The sequence below is a fragment of the Canis lupus genome, chromosome 22, assembly GCF_003254725.2.
Source record: "Canis lupus dingo isolate Sandy chromosome 22, ASM325472v2, whole genome shotgun sequence".
In the NCBI taxonomy this organism is placed as follows: Eukaryota; Metazoa; Chordata; class Mammalia; order Carnivora; family Canidae; genus Canis; species Canis lupus.
Window position 1 is genome coordinate 15702196 of NC_064264.1, and position 25295 is coordinate 15727490.

At 34.5% G+C, this 25295-nt stretch overlaps 1 protein-coding gene across 19 annotated transcripts in view; it reads right to left on the reverse strand.

The window, feature by feature from the left end:
* The window catches only part of DIAPH3 (diaphanous related formin 3), a 506600-nt gene that overhangs the window by 166834 nt on the left and 314471 nt on the right, over positions 1-25295 (reverse strand). For 16 of the 19 annotated variants that reach the window (XR_007405049.1, XR_007405048.1, XR_007405050.1 and 13 more), the window contains 2 exons: positions 24293-24418; positions 15878-16041 (listed from right to left, as the gene is read on the reverse strand). Coding sequence is in view for 15 of the 19 variants with exons in the window: in XM_049099479.1 (XP_048955436.1) it covers positions 15878-16041; positions 24293-24418 (290 nt within the window). In the remaining 4 variants the exon portion in view is untranslated. Of the gene's footprint in view, positions 1-6854; positions 6926-15081; positions 15161-15877; positions 16042-24292; positions 24419-25295 lie in introns of all 19 variants that reach the window. The other 3 variants (XR_007405051.1, XM_049099487.1, XM_049099486.1) reach the window with 3 other exon arrangements.

A 25295-nucleotide genomic window follows, 5' to 3' on the forward strand; every position in this document is an offset into this window, starting at 1 on the left:
ATAGACAACCTATTACCAGACATAATTGCCACACCCTTTTAGTATTCCACTGGGCAATAAAAAATCAAAATTACTTCCTAGGACCTATAAAAATAATGTTTACATTTAAGGGATAAGGTCTGAAGTAGTTCTTAGAGCTATTTTGTTTTATGGAAAATGCACTATTGATTTTCATTTAAAAGCCAATCTCATTTAAGACATATCTTATTCTGACATTATAACTACTAGAAGAATTTTAGCTGGAAAAATACCAACAGACAGCATAGAAATAGGTATTTAGTCTGAAACTAATATCCCAGTTCAAACAGTAATTGGGAATTTTCTTTTATTCTAAATGTTGAGAAGCAAAAGTAGCCGAAAACAGAAAAGATGAACAGTTAGAGAACCACATTATTCCAGATACAATTGCCTCTTAGTTACTTCAATTCTCAATTCAAAGCTAGAAAGAAAAGTTAAAGATGAGCTGTTCATAAAGATAGCTGTAAGGCATTGATTTTCTTCATCCTCTTAATTTTTTTTTATTTTTAGTATAGTTCACACAAAATGTTACATTAGTTTCAAGTGTAGGACTTAGTGATTTGACAAGTTTATATACATTATGCTACATTTACCTTATTCTTGACCTGGTTTTCTATTTAGTTAATTGGCAAATAAATTGTACTGCTACTAACTACTTTCAGCTATGCAAAGCCAAAAAACTTTCTCTGGGTGCTTGCAGAATGTCCCAGAGATAGATAGCCTGGCACATGCTCCTGTCTAAAAGATGTGTGGGCAATGACCACAGAGGGTTTTAAAACTTCAGTCACATTTTGACTGTTCATTTCAAAGTCATAATCAATAATTTACCTGAGCTCCTAAGGCTCACATGCATTTTATCCTAACAGCAGACTCTAAAATATCACTATAAAAATACATAGGTATGTTAACAAATAAGTGTATACAAAAATACAGATAGCTATGTCAAATATGTATACATATTTGTGTGTATATTCTGAAAGAAAATGAGCTCACAATTATTTCCCGCCTATAATCTGTTTTCTGCATAACAAGAACTTTGCCACGAGTTTAAATATACATTACAGCATCATACATTTTGTCCCAGAGAAACCGAAATGACCCAAACCCAGTGAATTTCAATGAGCACATGCATGCGTATGTATGTGTGTGTGTAGACTTTAGAACAGTCTAGGAGAGCGTAATCCTCCATAAGTTGTGGCTCCTCTTTTTTTTTTAAGATTTTATTTATTTATTCATGAGAGACACAGATAGAAAGAGAGAGGCAGAGGCAGAGGGAGAAGCAGGTGCCATGCAGGGAGCCCGATGTGGGACTCGATCCCGGGTCTCTGGGATCACGCCCTGGGCTGAAGGCAGCGCTAAACCGTTGAGCCACCTAGACTGCCCTGTGGCTCCTCTCCTAAACACTAGCTTTGAGTTTTGTTCTTTAATTCATCATCTTTATTATAAACTTCTGTGACTTGCTTTTTCCACTCAACATTGTATTTCTAAGACTTAGTCACATTTTAATGTATATATAGCACCTCTCTTTCACTGCTTATAATATTGTCATTTTATTATTTACTCACCTATCAATCAGTGGGACTTAAACTGCTTTGGATTTTTGGCTATGATAAACAATGCAGATACAACATTTTTGCACAGGTCTCCCTTGCCTATGTGTAAGGGTTTTTTAATGGTAGGTCCCATTAGTTGGTTCTTTAATCTGTTTAGAAATGCTTGACAGTTTCTTTAAGTGAAAGAGAACAGAACATTTTAGAATGTGACACAAGCAGTAATGATAAATATTCTTTGTTGATGCTTTTTGTTTTTGTTCTAAGGAGTGCTGGATCCCCTTATAAAATATTTGACAATGTGGGCTATGATTGACATAGTTTGAAGGCCACTGCTTTCCTGCGTAAGAGTGGAGTGAGTGATGAATAAGGGAAGTTCCTCTTCTATCTTACTAGATGATGTCAAAGTGTTTCCAAAGTGGTTGTGCTGAAACATAGACCTATCATCAGTGCATAATCATAGTCTCCATATCAACCAAATTCTTAGCATCAGTCTTCTATTTGGCAGGCTTATAATGGTATCACATGGTGCTTTTAGCTTGCATTTCTGTGGTTGCTCATTAAGTTGCTTCTCACATGTTTATAAAACATTTGTTATTACCTACTCTGTAAAATGCCCATCATATCTTTTATTCACTCTTCCATTAGGTTATCATTTTCTTAATTTGCAATTCTTTATATATTTTGGATACTGATCTTTTATTGGTTTATTTTATAAATATATTTTGGATTTTAACTGTCAAATTTCATCTAATTATGTAGTCTTTCAGTAAACAGAAGTTCTCAAATGTAGTCAAAAATATCTCTTCTTAATGCTAGCACCTTTTATAGCTTATTTAGGAGATCTTTCTCTACTTCAAAGACAAAGAGATTCTTCTCTACTTTCTTCTTAAGTTTAAATGATGCTACTCACGTTTTAGTACCTACTTTATCTGGAATCAATGTTTTTGAATGGTAGGAGGTGGGGACCTTATTTACTTTTATCCATGGAAAAAAAGAGTTGAACCATAACTCTTCACAACTAACCTATCCTTTGCCCACTGATTGGCAAAGCCATCTCTTCTGGATGTGGAGTGGCCATTTTTGTGGTGGTGTTATTTGGGAACCGTTCTAGTTTACTTGGTCACTGTAGCTATGTTTTTGCATCAGTAACTCTTTCCTCAGTGTAACAGCTTATACAGATTTTTCTTCTTTAGAATTGGCTTGTCTATTTTTACTATCTTCTGTAACTGTAATTATAATCCTTGATATGCACTCAATATTTCGTCTTGATTAATCTTTTCAGAAATATATCTAATTGTCTTTTCAAAATGACAATTCAGCTTTTTAAAAATTCTCTCTTTTCTCCTTCATTCCTTTATTTTCCTATTTCTTTCTAGGATTATACAATTCCTTTTTAACTTGTGAGATCAGATGCTTACTTTAATTTTCAATCATTCTGATTCTTTAACATATGCACTTAGGGTGTAAATTTCCTTATACCACCATTACTGCATCCCATAAATTCTGGAGTATTTTCAGTATTGTTCAGGTCTAATTTTTCTCTATAATACTTCCTTAATAGGAGTTATTTCATGTAATTTTAGAGTTTTCAAAGGAGGTTTTAAAATTTCATCTTTTTAAAAAAATTTATCTCTAACTTCATATTATTGTAGTTATCAAACAAAGCTGCAGCTTAGAAATTTATCAAGATTTCACTTATGGTCTTCTAGTACATGATTACTTTGATAAAAGTACCACTTGTGATTGAGAAGTGTACTTTCTAATTGTTAAGTTGGATTCTCTCTTTATTAATCAAATCAACTCTATTAATTGCATCGTTTAAGGCTCCCATATCTTTAAGGACATATCAACTAGAGAACTTTGTTGAAGTTTCCCAATATGATGATAAATCTGTCAACCTATTTCTAGAAATTATAAATTTTTACATGTTTTGGTGCCATATTATGCTCATGCCAATTTTTGAATTGTATGTTTCTGATGAATTAAGCTTTCTATCATTAAGTAATGTTCCCTTAAGTCTATTTTTTTCTGTTATCAACATTAGTTTCCTTTTTCCTTTAATATCATATTCATTAACTGTTCTTTTAAACTTTTCCATGTATTTGGGTTACAGGTAGGTCTCAAATAGCATTAAGGCTAGGTCTGTTTATCTAATATTAGTCTTAAAAAATTTTACTGTGATTTATAAAATATGTTTTTACCACCTTCTATTAATCCTTTTATTTGTCCTCCTTTATCTATGTACCTTATTATTTTCTTTGCATGTCTTTCTTGGTCCATTTTTCCCCTTGTGGTTTGGAATGTATACTAGATATCCTTTTACTGGTTATCCTTGTAATTTTATCACATAAATTAATTTAACAAGACCTGAAAGTTCACGGATAGCTTTATCTCCCTTCCTCTCCTTTGAACAATACAGAAAAGATGCAACACCTGTACTCCAAACACCTGGTTCAGTTTATTTCACAATCTTGTGCAGTAGTTAAGCTCTATACCTCCTTTTCTACAAAACAAGTTAGACATTATTTTACTGTATACTTTCTCTATATTTAGTTTCATAGTAGGCATGCCTTCTAGTCTCTATTTTTTTTCTGAAGAAAAAAAGTGTTGCTTCTTTAAATACATCCTTTAGGGCAGGAGTTGGCAAACTATATTTGTGGCTTGGTCAGCAATTTTTGTAAATAGTTATACTGGACAAAGCTACATCCACTCATTTACATACTGCCTATAACTGCTTTTGCACTGCTACTGCAGAGCTGAGTAGTTGTTAACATCTGGTTTGCAAATATTAACTATCTGGCCTATTAACTGGTTAGTCAAACCCTGCTTTGGGAGATTCTTTAACAGAGAAAGGTTCATGGAAAACAATACTTTGCCTCGAAGATTTCCCCAATTTTCTCACAAGACAGCCATGTTTTAAAATAACTTGTTGTATTGTGGTGGGATTGATCTTTGAGTGTCTATTATATTGTGAGGAAATTCTCAAAAGTGTGTTCTTATAGAAGGTTGACCGACACCTAGATCTTTATTTCTTAAATACTTTTGAATAATGTGGCAATTCTTATACACTATATATATTTCTGTGTGTTTTAGGATCCAAAAGTAAACAATTTGACATTGAAAGACCATAAAGTGCTGGGCAGTCATTCAAATAAGTTTGTTGACTGGACAATCAAGGATATCATCAACAAAATAGTAAGTATAACTTTACTACTTTCAGAAATATATTTTAAAAATCTGTTTATTATTTCTTATTAGAAAGGCAGTTACATGGTTAGGAGGAAGAAATCTAAAGTCTTGTGTCTCAGTTTCTTCTTTTGTAAAATGGGCAAAATAACACCTACTTTATGGTGATATAAGAATTAAGTGCCTGGCACAGAGTAAAACTTCTATAAATGTAGCAATTATTATTAGCAGTAATAGTAGTAATTAGTAGTAATATTACTAATTCATATTACTTCTGTTACTATATCATTAAGTGAAATGCCCCACACAATTATTTATCTAGCAACAATTTAAGCAAGAGCCATTTTCTAGCTTGCATCGATTATATATGCTTCTATCAAGCATATAGGGGAGTATCAATTTTCATAGTCCCTATGAGCCTATAAGTGTTTTCCATTCAGAAGTGTTGGGATATGACTGTATGCTGACTCGATGGAAGTTCCTCCAAAGCATTATATCTGACTCAGCAGGATTACTTGACAGGTAAGGTAGAGGTGAATTAAATATGAAAGACAAGATACACTCTTGACCACAAGTCTAGCTATTTACCACTAAATTTTACATATTTTTAATACTTCTAAATCTATAGAAGTAAAATCAGAGATTTTACTCTGAAGAAGGGTTTAGTTCCCTGTTTCCCCTGAAAGTACTGCTTGGTTTTGAAATTAGGCATTCTTGACAAATTAACTTAAAACTTTGCCCAATGACACAATTCAGTTTTTTCCCTCAAAAGAAAAATTTAAAAAATCAATGTGCACATTGCCTCTTTCCAAAAAAAGCTTTATAGTCTATATTCCAAATATATCTTTTGTCAAAAAATCAGTCTTATAAGAGAAAAACTGTAACATAAAAATAAGGATATAAAACACAAGTGGACTTCCACAGCTGTCAACTTTTTGATCATACCTCATCTTCATTTCTGACTCTTAGCTCACTTTTTTTTTAATTTTTTTTTTTTAAGATTTTACTTATTTATTCATGAGAGACACACAGAGAGAGGCAGAGACAGAGGCAGAGGGAGAAGCAGGCTCCCTGCAGGGAGCCCAATGCGGGGGGGGGGGGGGGGGGGGGGGGGGGGGACGACGACGACTTGATCCTGGAATCGCGGGATCACGCCCTGAGCCAAAGGCAGATGCTCAACTGCTGAGCCACCCAGGCGTCCCTTAGCTCATTTGAATAACTTTGTCTACTCAACATTTTCAGCATATGATAATATTCTACATATTTCTGTAACTTTGAAAACTACTGGAGATCTTATATGAAGAAAAACATTGAAATGCTTATAAATGTCTTCTTGTTCAGAGTTATATTTCTTTCAACATTAATGAATATTTAAACTATGGAAACCAGGGATCTCTTCAGTTTCCACTAGGCTCAAAATCTTCTTATTTAATTTTTATATCAGATCCCTAAAATAAGATTAGACAAACTGAATTTAAATCTGTGTGCTTCCCAGAGGGATGAATATCAGGTACTATGAAAACACAGGCTAATTTTCTCAGAGTAACCAACCAAGGAAGAGTCCAAGACACTCCCATTAAATGCTTTTTTTTTTAGGAGTTTACTCAATTTTGAGAACAGGCAATGTCCAAATCTACTAAATGACTGCTTTCTAGAAATTCTTGATGACTACATTTTTCAGGAAGAAATGGAAGACATTTTAACTAAGAAAATCTTAAATATGTATCCCTATTATTCCTATACCGAAACATGAAAGAAAGTAAGTTTTCTTATAATTAGGGCAGTCTGGGTGGCTCAGAGGTTTAGCACTGCCTTTGGCCCATGGGATGATCCTGGACACCCGGGATCCAGTCCTACGTCGGGCTCCCTGCATGGAGCCTGCTTCTCCCTCTGCCTGCCTTTCTCTCTCTCTCCTCTCTGTATTTCTCATGAATAAATAAGTAAAATTTTTAAAAAGTTTTCTTATAATACCATTCACAAAAATCTTTAAGAATATAAAAGGTATGTGACCTATTTGTCCATTTTCCATCGAGATTTTCTTTTATAACTAAATACAAAATTTCCCCCACATGCAAAAAATAAACAAATTATAACTACCTTGTAGAAAATGAGTTATTCTTAGAAATCTCTCTTTGCAATAATTGTAAGTAGATGCTTTAGAGAGGAATCTAAAATGACAATTAATAAAATTTATTAATATTAATTTCTCTGGTATTAACAAATTCAATGAAGAAATGCTATCAATGAGAAAAGGAGAGCATAATATACTATACACTGGCACAAACAATTCATCATCTTAACATTCAATATAAGGTGTTGTCAGTTGAACTTTTCATGACCATAAAACTTACGGAAATGGGAAACTATCCTTTGAGAATATCCCAAGAATGTGCAGGTGCTGATGATTAAACTATTTCAGCTGCAAATTGCTCATTTTGGTAAGATCAGTCTCAGATGAAATAGCAAATTCCCTATAAGCCTATCAGGGACTTAACATTACTGAGGCTTTTTAACTTTGTAATGAATTTGTTGGTGATTCTCTCAAATATTTTGCACAATTCTCTAATCAATGAGATGGTTCAACCTATTCTACAACTTCTTTAACAGAAAGCATATAGAATATTCACAATTATGGGTTTCCCAAAGTACAGTTTGATTTTCCATTAAGTATGTTTTCTTCCTTTGTGCTCTGAAGTGATATAGTAGTATAAAAATACTCTTTTTATTCTGCAGTTGTGAGGCTTAAAGGTGTAGCAAGGCATAAGACAGTAGTCATGAAGTATAATGCTTAAAGGTAGCTTGGTGATAAGGTAGTTTTGTTTTTGAGCTACTGCTAATTACCTCTTCAAGGAAAACATTCAACTAAAGCCCTACAATATTCCATGTAAACCAGGTCATGTTTAAAACATAACATTAAAAGTAGCCTTAAGTCAACAGTGTGTGCATTCTCTCTAGTACAGAATGTAGAAGACCAGTATATCAGATGTACATAGAACATGCCATTTTATTTATGTTTGTGATCTCCTAGTTTTATGTTGTCTTTACAATTACGTAGGTTAATATACTTATTATTATGTATTAGTTTACTTCTTTTCCCTCCATTATCTATCAATTGTTGACCTTAACATTTTATGAGAACAATCCAGTCTTTACGTTTTGCTAATATTATTTCAGTGAACAAAATATTTAAAATGTCAAAGGGAAATACAAATTACCAGTCATTTAATCATATAGAACCTGTCAGATGTATTTGCATAGTGAGAATAAATCTTATCAGTAAAGAGGAAATTTAAGTCAATTAGTTTTTACTGTGAAAAGTCATTTAAAATGTAAAGATTAGAAGAATCTATCAGAATTATTTTCAAGGTTGCAAACCCAAAATATTCAGCACCTTGAATAGTTCTAGTTCCATAAATAATCATATACTAAAGGATAAAAAGAAAACATCCTATAGTTAAAATACTTATTTTGTTCTAGGTTTGGAGCTTTATATCTCCCAGTATGATCTCAGGAAAACAATGGTGCTACTAGAGACATCTTTTAAGCTGTAAAACTCACCAAAATAAGTAAGGAGAGAAAAGATTTCCTACAATAATTACACAAGTTGGCTCAACATCCAACCACAGGACTTTACAGCTTCGGAGTTTCTGTTCATCAGCTAGTTAGTCCGTACCAATGGTCATCAGAAATGATGTTTAAAGTTGACAAGCATCAAATTTGTACAACTTAAATTGGTTTTGTTCTGGTTGTCTTCTTTATCAAGAACATTTTATACTAAAAATATCCCTTCATCAGATGATTTCATTTTTGTTTGGCAAATCACTAGTCTCAGTATTCAGTAGAAGACTAAAATGTATTTGATCAACCCATGCAGCAAGATTAAATGAGTTATAACTGATTTTGTATTTGTTCACTATACAGTGTATTTCAATTGTATGAACCAAAAATTAACTTAAAGTCTTCAAGTAGCATGAATGATGGATCTTTAACTGGATGAAACATAACTTTAACAAAATTGTAGAAATAATCTAAACATGGAGCTATTGATGAAAAATAGCTATTTATTTAGTTCAAAGCATCTACATGGAAGTATAAAATAAAAATGGGACACAATACATAAAATATCGATTCTGTTATATTGAAATGGCAATGGGGAAAATTACTTCTATTCTTTGCAGATAGCTAATGTGTTTTGAGGGTGTATGTACATTATGTCGTTTGATCTTCAAAGTGTAACATCGCTGAGAAACACATGGTGTTATTAACAGAAAACAGGCTCAGTAAGGTTAAATAACTTGCCATAGTTCTATCACCCCGGATGCTCTGATGCCAGAGCCTGCACTCTCAGCCACTGCCTTCTTCCCAAAAATAAGGCAGATGGCAAAATACCACTCTTAAAAATAAGCAGAAAGGGTGAGGCTTACCATAGGCCAAGTTCATAAATCATATCAGATTTGAAGAAATCACAGTGATATCTTTCTCTGTGATTGTCATTACACAATTCAGATGAGAGGTATGTATGTGGGGAAGGAGGTTCAGGGAGGAAACAACTGGACTTTAGGGACAAGAAAAACTGCAAAGTATGGCACATATATCCAAACCCAGTGCACAAAAAACCTAACAGAGGCTACCCCAACCTTTTGTGTATGCAACAGTAATCCTCTTTAAGGCAGGGATTGCTCTTCTCATCCTCAAAATCCTAACCTGAAAGTGGGGTGCTCAGATATGCAGGTTATGAGGAATGATAAAGAAGGATGTCCAGTGATCTTTTTCATCAGTACTTTAAAATCCCCCACACGTGCTCAGAAAAAAATAGCTACATGAACCAAAAAAGTCTGACTTTTTTACATGTAATGACACCAATTCTGTATGGGAGTATATAAAATTGTAAACTCAGAGGGTCATCATAGTGGTTACATATGTCTAATTAAAACAGAAAATTAACAAAAAGAGATCTGTAAATAAAGAAAATATATTAGTGGCTGTCATAGGAGAGGGGGCTGAGAGGAAGGGCAAAATGAGTGAAGGGGAGTGGGAGATCCAGGTTTCCAGTTATGGAATGAATAAGTCACGGGGATGAAAGATACAGCATTGGGAATATAGTCAACGATATTGCGTCGTGATAGATGGTAACTACACAGCTACACTTGTGGTGAACACAGCATAATGTATAGAGGTGTTGAATCACTATGTTGTACACCTGAAACTAAATTAACATGTGTATCAATTATACTCCAAATAAACAGAAAATTGACATATTCTTAATAAGTATAATTCAATTGGAAAATTGTTTTCAAACATGTTGTCTATAAGGGAACAAATAACAAAGGAGAGCTAAGAGGGGAAGCATTCAGAAGTATTTCTCTAAGATAAGATTTTGTTAAGCAAAATAAAGTGTCAGATGAAATTTGCTTAAGGAGTTAAGAGTGTTGTTGTACTGTGCTAATATTTCTGCTAAAGAAAGAATTGCAAAAGAATTTTCAGTGATGGAAAAGGAAAGTATCACCAAGATAAGGAATGAAAATGTTAAAGAAGAGACCACATATTTCAGGTGTGAGTAAAGGCACTTTGAGCAAAATTCTCAATGTAAGTATAAATGAGAAGTGAGGCCAGGACACACATTATGCTTCAAAGTCACAGCGACCAACGAGACCTATGAAAATTAAGTTTAAACTCAAAGGACCAACATGAACATGCTACAGCTGTTAGGTAGGATAGAGGGGGAGGTGGAAGGTCCTACTAAAAGCCAACAAGAATTCCATAATGGACTCACTTTATCCTGTAAAAGCATGCACCTCTATGAGTAATGGGTACATTGGCTTTAGATACATTGTTACATGCAATTACCAATCAGAAGTGGAAAAGCATGATTACTGTTTTACAACACTACACAACTGAAGGCATGAACTTCACTTGGTGAATGAAGCTTGATGCCTGGTAAGACACCAATGTACTCAGCCTATAGTACAAGATCAAGTATCTTCAATTAGAACTCAATGGTTCCCATGAATCCTACAGGGAAAAAAAATCTATTACACAAAGATACTGACTCTCTATCCCTCAGCTTAACACTGTGATTTTGGGGGTACATTAATAGTCCTCTAGTTTTGAAAGAAAACATTCAACGATTTGAAATTAAACCAGACCAACAAACATTCTTCTATCATGAACCCATTGCTGTAAATAGAAAGTTACTCTATCAAGGAGTGAGGAAATAAAGTATGTCTTGTGCTGATTCTAATAAGTTACCAAAAATGCCTTTTAAAAAAATCACATTTCAACAATTCTTCCAAACTCTCTGATGAATAGTCTACTTGGAAATATTTTCAAAAGTCCAGGCTTTGGAGTCACCCAGGCTCCCATTCAAATCCTAGCCTCTACCAATTCTGAAGCCCTCTGCAAAAGGGCACTAAGATTCTCTACCCCTACTTACTGTACGGGTGACATTCTGTACCTCACAAGAATGCTGGAAGACAAAGTCGGATGACACATATATATAAAGCCTGTAGCATGGAGTCTAGCAAGAAGGAGGCCCTCAATTAGTGGAGGTTGTTTTTGGATTTGTCTTGTTGAAGAAGGTAATAAAAACGGAACTAAATAAAATGACAATGGAAACTTACTCCCTATTTCTTGGAAGTTGATCAGCAGTTCTACGTAGAAACCATCTACCTAGAGTATATTGTTAAAACAACAACAAATGAATTGCCTGTTAAGAATCTCCACCTAGAAAGGAGGTGAGTTAAGCAGCTGTCACAATGAACAGGTGCTCCTCAGAGGAAGCTACATGATCATAGACATTTTCCCCCTTGGCCTACATGGCTTGAGGCAGCAGTCTAGAACAGATGTTCCTTCTTTAGCTATTGTGTAAGGGCTCTCAGAAAGGAAAGGGAGAAAAAAAAAAAAAAAAAAAAAAAACCTGAACAGCTATATCTAAACAAATGTTAAGAGATCCTAGTAACACCGGTAAGAGATTACATGGGTTGGTAAAAGGTATAGTAAGGGCTCAAAATAAAAATGAGCCAGGCCTTAATTGCTTGAGAGTAAATTCTGGGGCAATTCTAAAATATAAAAATTTTTGGATAAATTATTCACAAACCAAATCACTATTAAAAATAAAAGCCACATTTTTTTAAATTTTGGGTAGGGATTAGGCTTCAGATTAGTGCTGTTAGTCCTATTAAATGTAATTTCTATGTTTAATAGGAATTAATAGACTTCAGCCATATACAGCATAGAGTGTGCAAAACTCCTTCAGGTCAGTCCCTCAGCTCCATCAATTGCTGGCAAGTCACAACCTTTCCAAGCCTCAGTTTTCTACTCTAAAATGGGAATAATAACAGTATGGATACCACATCTGGTTATTGTTAGGGCACCTGGCACTTAGCTAGCACTGTATATATATTAGCTTTTAAAGTCTGGCACCCATTGTAGATGAGAATATTTATAACTCCATAAATTTGTTATATGCCATGAATTACACTAGAGAAACCAAGGAAAGCAAGATAGACACAGGTCTTACTAGATGAAGTGAAGTCTAAGCAGAGATCAGAAAGGTGAAGATAGTAATTTAGCCAAGCAAAGTATGGACAGAATGTTCTAGGGCTAGGGAACTGTAAGTAGAATGGTTTAAACTTGAGAGAAGGGCAGCCCGGGGGGCTCAGCGGTTTGGCGCCACCTTCAGCCCAGGGTGTGATCCTGCAGTTCCGGGATTGAGTCCCACATCAGGCTCCCAGCATAGAGCCTGCTTCTCCCTCTGCCTCTGTCTCTGCCTCTCTCTCTGAATAAATAAAAAAATCTTAAAAAAAAAAAAAAAAAAAAACTTGAGAGAAAATATTCCATGGAAAATTGTCATAGTTGAGGGGGTGAAGGACAGGTATGGAATGCAGACAGTGATTCCAGCTCCTTGTATGTAATACAAAATGGACCTCCACTTCAACGGTAAGATTTGCTCATTTATGACAAAAAGTATTCCTAAATGCCAGTGGATGAGTAATAATATAAACGTACCTTACCAGTAATTTCTTAAAAAGGAAATATATATATTTGCCTATTGTATTAATATGCTATTCCAGAACAGACCTTCAACACATTAAAGTTCCACATCTGTTGCTAATATTTTCACACTGATTCAGTAAGTTACTGAATTTTCAAAGCTGAATAGTGTAGAATTAAATAGCAACTTAAGGGATCAAGAGAATCTGAGAAACATTTGTCAAAAGTTTTCACCAATGTTGACACTGTGATCTTTTTCAACATACACTATCTAAAATTCAAGCAGTATAACCATATTTACCAGAAAGGAAGAAAGAATAAAATTTGACCTTGACAGAATCACTCTCCTCCCAGTTTTTATTTTTGCCCCCCAAAAAATTTCCTCTCCAAATTATTCATTTAAATAAAAATAATTTTAATATTTAGCCTTAATGAGTTTAATGAGTTTAATTTAGTACAATGTATGTATGTGTATGTGACAGCATCTATTTCTAGGACCCACGTGAACTCTCAAAGAGACCAAGTATAGCTGTCACTGTATTTATTACCCTTCTCCTTTGAATGCTTCTCCATTCATACACTTTCTCCTTCTGCCCACCACCTAGTAACACAATGCTTAAATTACTCTGAGAATGCCCAAAGCCCTCTAATCCTACTAGATCTTAGGAAACTTTGCAATTAGACTTGATTCAAATGCCAATCTGAATGCCTGATAACAGTATGGCCTTGGTTTCATTAGAAAACCCTTCCTATGCCAGTGATATTATTTGTAAAATAGAACACAAGCTATAAAACATGGGAGGGAGCACTACATAGTATTTCATTGTATAGGCTCTTGGAAGAAGCCTGTATGGGTTCAAATTCTAGTTCCACCATTTCGTAGCTAGATGACATTGAGCTAGTTATGTTCTACTTCTGTGCCACAGAAGGATGATAAGAGTGAAAGGTGAAAAATTATTTTTTTTTAAAGGTGAAAAATTATTATCAGGATTGACTAAGATGGGCAGCCCCGGTGGCACAGCGGTTTAGCGCTTGCCTGCAGCCCAGGGCATGATCCTGGAGACCCTGGATCGAGTCCCACGTCAGGCTCTCTGCATGGAGCCTGCTTCTCTGCCTCTCTCTCTCTGCATCTCTATGAATAAATAAAATCTTAAAAAAAAAAAAAAAGGATTGACTAAGATAACATGCATAAGGCATTTGGAAGAATATCTGGCTCACAGAACACTCAAAAATGATAAGTATTGTTAATTCATAGATCTATCTTATACGTTTATGCATAGTTTTGTCAGGGGTCTCCAAGACCACCCTCTGGTTTGACAATTTGTTGGAAGTATCCAGAACTTAGAAAGTTCTTGTACTCATGGTTATAGTTTATTACAGTGAAAGGGGACAGATCAAAATCACCACTGACTTCTCCCAGAGGAGTTCCATTATTCTAGTAATGATGTGTGACAACACATAGGAAGTACTGCCAACCAAGGGAACTCTCCCATGCCTTGGAGTCAAGAGTTTTTTTATCAAGAAGGTCAGTGGACCTTCCACATGGACAACCTTAGCTACTCAGCCTCTAGCCTCCTTTGGAGGAGAAACTGAACAGAGGGGTCCAGTGCTTCAGGTGAGCAAGAACAGGTGCTCATCATAAATCACATTTCTAGCAAAAAACTATCTGTAGTTTGGTCCAAGTCCCCAGGTGTACGAAAACATCCTTATGAGACAAGATATTCCAAGGGCTTACAGGTGATCTGCCAAGATCCAGTAGAAGGTGAGGACTTTCTTTGATATATGCAGGGTTAGAATACCTCAAGCCTATTAAATTAATCCTTCACTGCACACTACTTTATTAAGCAACTACCATGTGCAAGGAGCTGTGATAAATACTTTATATTACCTGGTTTAATAAATACTCTTATGAGAGAGGAATTAATATTTCTATTTATAAATATGGAAACTGAGGCTCAGGAAGGTTACATCAGTTCACAGTCACATAACTAGTATGGAGTCCAAACTTAGCTCTCTCAGACTGTAAGGCCTTTGCTACTCCACCTAGGCCACTGTTGCCTCGTAACATATAAAAGTTAAATATATTGTACAATATATCACACATATAGGCACAAAGTAAATATATTTATCAATCAAATCCACTTCAACTTCTGGTAGTGAAAAATTAAAGAATCATTTTGAACTTGCGGAGGGAAAAAACTAAAGCTATAAGCCAAGTGTGTATTTATTGTAGATTAGTTTTCCTTTAAAATACTGAGTTTTTATTAAAGAACTATCTCATTATAACCAAATGATTATAACCAAGTCCAATAAATTCAGCAATAAATTTTACCTGAGAGTAAAAAAGAGCCACTTCTTTAAAATTCAAGTTTTCTTTACCCTTCGAAACTTTTAAGCCCCACAAACATCTGCTGAGATAGAGAAATGATTTACCCATCTATTTACAATAATATAATTTTTTGTTGCAGAAATGTATCACTAGTTTCCCCAGGGAGGCAACAATGCTTTCTTGCTTTAATATATGTGTGGCTTTTTTTCCCCTCATCTAATCAGCTAATACTTTTCAAAAGATCTTTTTAATGCCTAAATGAAAGGATTCCACATCAAAGACCTGACCCCCCTATTAAAGTATCTAAAGGAAACCCTAGGAATGTAAAATCCATTCAAAGGCAAATCGCAGGTAGCTTATTGTACAATGCATTAAGAAAAGAAAAGGAAAGGAAAAAAACCCTTCATAAAAGCTTCATGGAATTTGGTAAAATTATACCACAAAAATACAAATTGATCTTAAGTATAAAGAAACAAATTCATAGCCAAAAACATATTACAAAAGTGCTCTATAATTGGCCAGGAGGGGAATCTTTATGAAAAACTTCAGAATTTGTCACATTTTCAATAAAAATTTCCAATTACAGCTTAATGTTGGGAAGACCAACAAGAGAATAAATCACATAGTTTTCAATAGTATTAAAATCTGAAATTTTTAAAGCTAATTTTCAACATCAAGAAAGGTAGGTTTTACTGCAGACAAGAAGAATGGAATAAAGTAATGAAATTAAAATGATCATCGATGAGATAGTATAGACACAAATACTTTTTTAAAAAACAAATTAAAAATTTTAACATACCATGAATGTGGTTCTGAAATTATTCAAGTCATTAAAAAAGTCTTCCACGGACATCTTCTTCACGTCAATGGCATAGTATCCCATCACACTCTGGTATAACTTCTCCATATTTTCATGTAACTTTAGAAGTTTCTCATATTGTTCTTTTGCGCTGATAACAAAGCTGTATGTTACAGTTAAGGGATTCTGAAGTTTACAAAGTGATGTTTTAGAAGAAAATAAATAAATAAACCCTGTGAGTCCAATTTTGAATTGTTAGTCACTGTTAAACATTCCTCAAATGCCAAAATTACCGGTTTCACTGCTCTTATAATTCAATCTATCCTATACAGCAGTGAAATCTTAAATTCAATCTCTTAACTTGGTCCAAATTATCAGAAAAGTTGAATATTTATTTAATATTTTTCTTTTACAATTTGAGTTCAAGGAAATTCTACTTCCAACTTGCCTGTTATCCAGATCACGCAACACAATTTAAATTAGAGCTCATTAGTTGAAACTGAGTAATTCCAATGATACTGAAATCAACTACATGGGTGCTGACCATAGAGGTGAAACTGGACAACCGGGGTCAATTTGAGGTTCCTGCATCTAGTGGTAGTGGCAATGGGCAAATGCCTCGATCTCTGTGTGCTATAATTTCCTCATTTGTAATATGGAATACCACTCATTTTACAGGGCTGTTGTGAGGACTACAGGAATTAAAAAGGCAAAGTTCTTAGAGAAATAAATAGAACTTAGTAATAAATGTGAATACTTAGTATTTTTATTGCCCACTTGCTCATTTTAAGTTTTAAAAATTTCTAAAGTTATTAAAAAACAAATTAAGAGTTACATTAAAAACTTCAAATATTATGTAACTTCATGTTTTAACTCTCCTTTGGAAAAGTGGTTACATACCTTACTCTGTATGCATTGCTTGATTTACAACTATGATCTGGTACAAACACGTGCACATACAGAAATGCTCTTCTCTCATTCTTATTTATGACAACACAGTTCAAAAGACACTGATTTTCAGAAGACTAACAGTGTAAATGTAATGATGGCATTAGAAAACAATTTTTAACCAAACCATAGAATTTCCTTTGTGGTGTGACAAATTGCTAATGCAGTTAGATATACTACACCTCATTTTGAAAAGATGACTCTGTAAAGAGTATCATTCATAATCCTCTATGGCTCCTTTAAACTGGGACATTTAAAAGAAATGGAACATACAGAATTAAGCTTATCGAAGCCATCTTATTGTCTTGAATGTAAAAAAAATATATTAGTGTGACTTTTTTTTAAAAGTTAGATATAATAGATTCAGACTAAGAAAAGAAACCAAACATGGAATGATTATAATCTAAAGGAAAGGTTTTCCACAATTTCAAAAGATAGGGCTCCTCTAATCAGAGTATTCCTCAGTGGAAGATAAAATAAGGAAACTGATCGGGGCCCTTTATTTTGAGAAAGAAAGAAGTAGCACTGCTGCCAGATGGGTGGTGACATCCAAGGAGCATGGAAAATTTCTAATAATTAGAACCCAACTTCTCCAAAAGGAAAGACATCTCAGGCAATCACAGCTGACTTGTATCTATGTCTAGTCAGTCTACAGATTACCTATTTGCCCTTCTAGGCTGGTTCTTTCTTTCTCCTCCTTTTCCCCTCACCCTCATACTACGTTATTTTATATATAGTATTTTAGGAAAAAAAGAATAAACTAGAATGTAGGAAGTCTGGATTCTAATGCAAGAGTTGCTACTTTTTAACAACCTTTAAGAAAAATCTATAGATCATTCTGTGGCTCAGTTTATAATCATCTGAATAGCAAAACGCCTCCTTACATTTTTTAGAATCTAGATCATAAGAGTAGCAGTGGTTGATGAATTTAAGTGTGGTATCACTTTTTAATACTTGGTTAAATAACAACAGATTTTGTATAATTATTCAAATCACAAAATCACAAGAAATTTTAACAATACAGTCACACGTGACAGATTTCCAATCACTCTGTCTTATGAAATATCCATATTCATGAAATATTATAAAGTGAATTTATGTAAATTTAAAAATCACATTTGAAACGCACTCAGGAACTAACATTAAATGGACCATATGGTGATTCATTTGTAATGCGAAATAATCATTCCTTCATTTATACAGTAAGGTCAGAAATCAACGTTGGTTTCTTTATTCAATCTATTAACTCTCACCTAAAATCATTTGTGTCTCAGATACAGACTATCACCATATGGATTATTTATACATCCTTAACTCTTGCTTAAAAGAGAAACTGTTTTCTATCTTATCATTGAAAGCTTCCTTCAATTCTTCCCTTTCCACAAAGCCTTCTCTCATCTCTTCAGCTATGTTCATTCCACTGAACACATAGCATTGGTAATCCATTGTACTCTGCTGGAACACAGCTGAGTTTTCTCTTCTAGTTCAATTCCCTACTTGTCCTTTGTTCTTGCCACATTTCTGGAGGATGGTCACCTCTGATTGTCAGCCCTGTCTGTGGATGCTATGTTCCATCTTCTCTGCTGCATTAAGTCTACTCATCTGCCACTACATTGGTGCCAATTATTCATTTTCCCCTAGTGTGTCATCATTCCTAAACTTTGGTGGCATGGGTAACAGGCCTTCTCAAAAGTGCGATGAAAGCCATGGAACTTCCACTGAAAATATTTCACATCTACGGGTTCACACACATACAATTTGGTTGTAATGCTAAGGGCTAATCGTGTCCCTGAAAATTAGGTGTACTGGACAACACACCAAGTATACTACTTTAAGGGGGGTTTCTAATTGTATGGCCCTAAAGTTACTCCTTTTCTTTCCCCTCCTTGTGTGTTAATGTTTTGCATTTTAATAATAGGCACTTTACAAATACTAGTAATTTTATCCTCATACCTGGGAATATGCCCATTCTCAAGAATCAATTTGGTCAACAGGTTAAAATAAAACTCTAAGTATTATCCAATAACACTTTTTAAGATGTTCAGGTAGTAATCACAAGTTAGTGAAACATCAGAAATATGCCTGAACATTTTTTTTTTTTAAAGACCTATTTATTTATTTGAGGAGAGGGGCAAAGGCAGAGGGAGAGGGACAGAGGAACTCAAGCAGACTCCCCACTGAGTGTGGAGCCCGTTCCAGGACTCCATCTCACGACCCTGAGGATCAGATCAGAACTGAAATCAAGAGTCGGGTACTTAACCCACTACTCCACCCAGGTGCCACCCTGATCATTTTTATTTTTTAAAGATTTTATTTATTTGACAGAGAGAACACAAGCCAGGGGGAGAGGCAAGCAGAGGCAGAGGGAGACGCAGACTCCCCACTGAGCAGGGAGTCTGATGCAGGACTCCATCCCAGGACCCTGGGATCATGATCTGAGCCAAAGGCAGATGCTTAAATGACTGAGGCACTGAGGCGCCCCTGCCCCCCAGCATTCTTAAATAAATATATTTTTTAAGACTTTATTTATTTATTCATAGAGATGCAGAGAGAGAGAGAGAGGCAGAGTCACAGGCAGAGGGAGAAGCAGGCTCCATGCAGAGAGCCTGACGTGGGACTCGATCCCGGGACTCCAGGATCATGCCCTGCACTGTAGGCGGCTAAACCACTGCACCACCGGGGCTGCCCGCCCCCAAGCATTATTTTTTTTTTAACATTTTTTTTAATTTTTATTTATTTATGATAGTCACAGAGAGAGAGAGAGAGAGAGAGGCAGAGACATAGGCAGAGGGAGAAGCAGGCTCCATACACCGGGAGCCCAACGTGGGATTCGATCCCGGGTCTCCAGGATCACGCCCTGGGCCAAAGGCAGGCACCAAACCGCTGCACCACGCAGGGATCCCGCCCCCAAGCATTCTTAATCAAAGTACAATTCTATGTAAACAGTAAAAAGATGTGATGAGAAAGAAAGCCAAGAGCCAAAACCATGGAAATGACATGGTCTGTTTTAACATCTAGAGTGCTTTATAAGTTAATTTTCTTATCATTGTTATCTCTGAAACAATTTGCTTCCAAAGGAATGAAGTAGAGCTTTGAATAACTGGAATTACCCACAAGAATGGGTAAAATTGTGATTGAACAGAAACAATTTGGGAAATAGTCAAATTAATTTTCGGTTTAAAATGATTGTCTGATAGGCCAGAATAAATGGTTACATTAACGAGGCACTCTACATCATTACTGATGGGAGATGGTGAAACCTCCCAGCACAAACAGTCTACATTTAGTCTCATGTCCCGCCCTCATTATAGTGCTTCCCCCAAGAAAGATATCCATTACTTCCATTAACACATCTTACAAGGACCAGCTTCAATCAGTCCTATATGTCTAATACCTTTTATAGATCATCTTAAGTATTCAGGATCCAGACAGCCATTTGATAAGTATTCACTAAGCTCCACTGCATTCTACTCTTCTGGCCAATAAGAAAACACTAGTTAACGAGGTAGTCAGAATCCCTGATGTCATGAAACACATGTTCTGGAGTGTGATGATAGAGGATAAAGAAGTCAATGCATGAGATGTTCAGAGAGTTGAGAAGTAGGATGATGAAAATAAAAGCGTGTGATATTATACAGACTGAGAGACGCTAGTTTACATTGGGTTGTCAGGGAAGTCCCGACTAAGGTGACATTACTAGGAACAACCAGGGTGTAACTATGAAGAGCAATGAGCGCCACGTGGTGTAGTACGTTCTATAAGCACTGTGAGATCTCAGGGGAGGAAAAGATCATTACCAATTTGGATGAGAACCAGGATATTTTAACCAGAGTTTTAAGTTTGTTAAGAATGTAAAGGGAAAGGGAGCCTGGGTGCCTCAGTCTGTTAAGCATCTACCTTCAGCTCAGGTCGTGATCCTGGAGTCCTGGGATCAAGCCTCAAGTGTTGGGATCCTTGCTCAGTGGGGAGCCTGCTTCTCTTCCCTCTGCTGCTCCCCCTACTTGTGCTGTCAAATAAATAAAATCTTAAAAAAAAAAAAAAAAGAATGTAAATGGAAGACAACGAAAGAAGGAAGAAAACGAGAGAGAAGGGTAATTCAAAAGAAAAATTTGCTAATACAAATCATCCAATTACCCAAACTTGCACTCTTACAAATGTACATGTATTATACAGTTTATGTTCCACAGATCCCATTCCTCTATTTTACTAACCACTGTTTAATTAAATAGAAACGTACTGAATTCCTTTACCTAAAAGATGCTGTGTTTTACACAGTGTGGAATATAGATATATGACCCAAGTCTTTCAAGGAATTTATTGGAATAGTTTTAGCATCTATGTAATAATTCCAAAAATGTCTAAAATATTGCAATATACTAGAACAAGAAAAAAATATGAAAATAAAGTAGGACTGCAATGAAGAAATGTAAAGATTATAACATGGAAAAAGCCAAGGTATTGTAACATAAGTTGTGACAAATAGAAAAATATTAAAAAAAAAAAAAAGAAAAATATATAAATGTTTGGCAGAATGACTTTTTTCTAAGAAACTCAGGAGATGGGGTAGGAAGACAAGAAAAGGCAAATCCTGCACAAGGAGGACTTCAAACGCAACAATCTAGGATCTATTTGTTAGTTCCCTTAAAATAAATATTCTAGAATCTAAAGTTCAGAAGAAACGAACAGGTACCACATGACACAAATCCTGGCATTTTCCTAATTTTCTCACGTTTAGGAGCTAAGTATGTATATTTCACATGTAATAGTTTGCATATACCAATATCGGTGGCCCTGCTTTGAATTCGTGTCACACATTTTTCAAGCAAATATTTACAGAGGAAATAGTCAACTCCAATTATATTTCTGACACCGGCTTAACAATTGGAAAATAACATAATTATTACTAAAAAGTTAATGTGATATATATGAAATAATTGTACATGCACTTTAAAGGATGAACTAAATTCATCTTTTTATACTCAGTAGTGTATGTAAATAAAAAGCACGCGCTGGAAGAGTAAAATTACAATATGCTATAATTGAATGCTAATAGTGAAATTTCAGATAACAAAGTTCTATCGTTATAATTGGAAACAATTCAATTAACGGATTATTTACGTTACTAAATTATGATTGTTTAAATATCTACTTGTAAAAATGCATCCCTAACAACTTAGATAATATCAATTCTTTCAGAACTGGTTGATGAACCAAACCACTTGACATGTGTTTCAAATAATAAGCACTAAAACTTAAAATGTAAACAAAGTTCCAGCATTAATAACCCACATTTTAGTTAAATAATTTTTATTCATTGTGCATTTTAGTTTCCAAATTCTTTCACTTTCTAAGATCTGATAAGAAGCTCACAATTTGCCATGTTAATAAGATCTATATAAATCCATTTAATATTCCAAATGTGACTTGTTGTCAGTCCTAATTAAAGTAAACAAAGCTTTGCAATGAATGAATTTAATTACTTCGAAACTAGTATGTCTAACCAAGATGAAAAGCAAACGAGTGCAATCTAATCTCAGCAAAGAATATTTATGATTATAAGCTTTGTCAATAGCAAAGTGCACCAACTGTTCATATATCTGACTTCCAAGAGATACATGAATGCTAATCAGTTCATTAGAGGCTTCTAGGTTGTGATATTTAGCGACAGGATGTAGTAGCTTTCTTGTCCATGGAGCATAATTGTACTCTGAATGAAAAATTGTTTCCAACAAAGCCTCATCCTTCCTGATTCTGATTTCCTGCTGGTTGCTTTTTATGAGCTGCATACCTTTCAAGAAACCGACATCATTCAGCTTCTTGTGTCATATGAATACAAGTATGGATAGGTCCTGGGATCGTCTGCTGAGCAGGATTCTATCACCTTCTCTCTAAGCTCAGGAATTTATCTTAGGTTATAGGTTCCAGAAACCTGAGCCTCCTAATTAGTACGCTCACAGTGTATTGCCAGAAACTGTATGCCAAGTAAACCCTTTTCTAAAATGCATTCTCTCTATAGGGAATGATGAAAGTACTTCAATTAATAGTGCTTAATGATTAAAATAAACTGTCACATATGAATATTTTACAATGATAAAATGATTGAGGGGGGAAAAAAAGCTAAGAATGATGAAGCTAGTGTTAACTCTGCAATAACAAATTTAGTTTTAAAAAGCATACTTCACCACATGAGTAGGTGCTGAGAAAGTATTTTTTTTGATGAGTAAATACAGACTTTACTTTTAGTTAAAAAACAAAACAAAACAAAACAAAAAAAACAAAAAAAAACCTTCTCAAACATAGTAATAAGGGTGCCCTGCCTAATAAAAGAAGAAACTGAATGGGTAGGAAAGATATGAAAGGAAATAAACACATTAGCCTGAATTGATTGTTGCTTGAGTACATTTTTATGGTATTTCCCAAAAGAGACAGTAAAGAAAGCTAAAAATTGAGCTAATTCACAATTAAGCTGAAAGCATATACAATAAAATCTATGACAAACCAAATAAGAATTTTGTGATTTGCTAAAATCTCAGGGGAACAGATATGAAAAGAGGAAAAATAGTTATTTTATTTCAAGTATCACAGTTTAAAATATTAGGAGTGTCTATTTATAAGAGCTCATTGGAAGTGGATTATCCTTTCATATAAAATTCTGAGGTCCATATGGGATTTTAATAATGCATAGTAGTGATACTTTATTATAACACAAAAGATATCAGTCTCTAATCTCACAGAATGGTTTGCAAAGCAACTCAACATTCATTTCAGGAAATTAAAAAAAAGTTTATTACTTCAATTACTCAATAGAGATTAAGCCACAAAGTTAGTGAAACCAAAGATAATCGAATTCAAAAGAAACCTTAAATTAGGCAGGACTCAAGTCTCATTTATATATAAATACACACACACAGGGATTTTATTTTGGGTTTGGAGAAGACCTACACAAGTGGTGATCATGACAAATTCCATTTTAATTTTGGAACCATGCAGTATTTCTAAAGGGAATATTAAAGTTTCTGGAATATAAGATAATTTTTATACCAACCCTTGAAATTAGGCTGACGAGTCATACCAGTTTATAAAATATTTGTTTCCTTCTTGAAACATTTCAAAAGTATCTAAATCACATCATGATGTTAGATTCAAACTGAGTTTTCATGTCCTTTCAATTTACCATGAACATCAGAAGGATACAAAGCAAATGGAAGGGAAGAGAGGAGAGAAAATATCCAAATTGATACCAAAAAACAAAAAAAAAAAAAAAAAAAAGGAATTGAAAGCAGAATACATTTCTGTATTATTCATGATAGGTAAACACACTGATAAATTTTCCTGCAAGAAGGCAAAAGTTAAACTGTTATTTGGCACTACAGAATAACCACTGGTTATGCAATTATACCTACAACATTAAATAAATTGTAACTCTAGTTGACTAGTGACTTAAGTTATTTAGATATCAGAAGGATATGGACATCTTTGTCACAAACTTATCATGCAAGTCCTCAGGAGGGGGAAAGGTTTCCAAATCTTTCTCAAGCTGTTGAAGCTGCCTTCCCATCTGCTTCAAATTCTTTTCCAGCGTTTCTACAGAGACTAAAAGAGAGTATATTAAATGCCTTGAAAGGACAAAATTATAATATATAAAAGGTAAAACACTCTAGGAACAAAATATTTGTGAAAAACCTTACAATAATAAAGTAAGAAAATTCCACTAAACACAAAATAAATGTCACTAATTTGTTTTTAAACCTTTAGATTTTCAAATGCAAAAATAAAGGAAATTTCATATTTTAATAAACATAAGATGAAATTTAGGAAATGCTCACACAAACCACACTTAATAAAGTTTTGTTTAAAATTAGGCCCCTTGACCTCCATAAACATTACAAAACAATCAGTATATTCAGAAAAAGAGGGGTAAATACAGACCTTTAAACATTAAACTCATTTCAATATAATTTTAATATTTTTCAAAATCTTGATCTCGAGAAGAAACAATGAGCATGTGGAAAAGATAGGGGAAAAAGAGTGCTCTCTTGTCCAAGCTAATCTGCGACAGGAATGAAAAGGTATCAGAAGCTACTTGAGCAACATGTGGAACAAATGTCACATTTGCTTTACTGGTACCCTGAGCACAATCTGTGTTTATTATCTAACACCAATTTCCCTTCTTTGACTCCAAGTTGCTCTCACAGTGCACATGAAAGAGCAAATGGTAAAGCAGGGCACTAAGGCACAATCTGAATGTACTGGTCACCCAGCAGGATGTTTAAGACTCAGTGCCTAAAATCTATGTGTAATTTGAAATGACATCAAGAAAAAAAAAAAATTAACACTATATAAAGATATAGTGACCCAAATCAAATTTTGGGGTTCAGATTGAATTTTAGTTAAAAATTTTTCTCTTTTACTTCCATTACTGTGAACGATATGAAATAATGTTTAAAATACATAAAATAATTCTAACCAT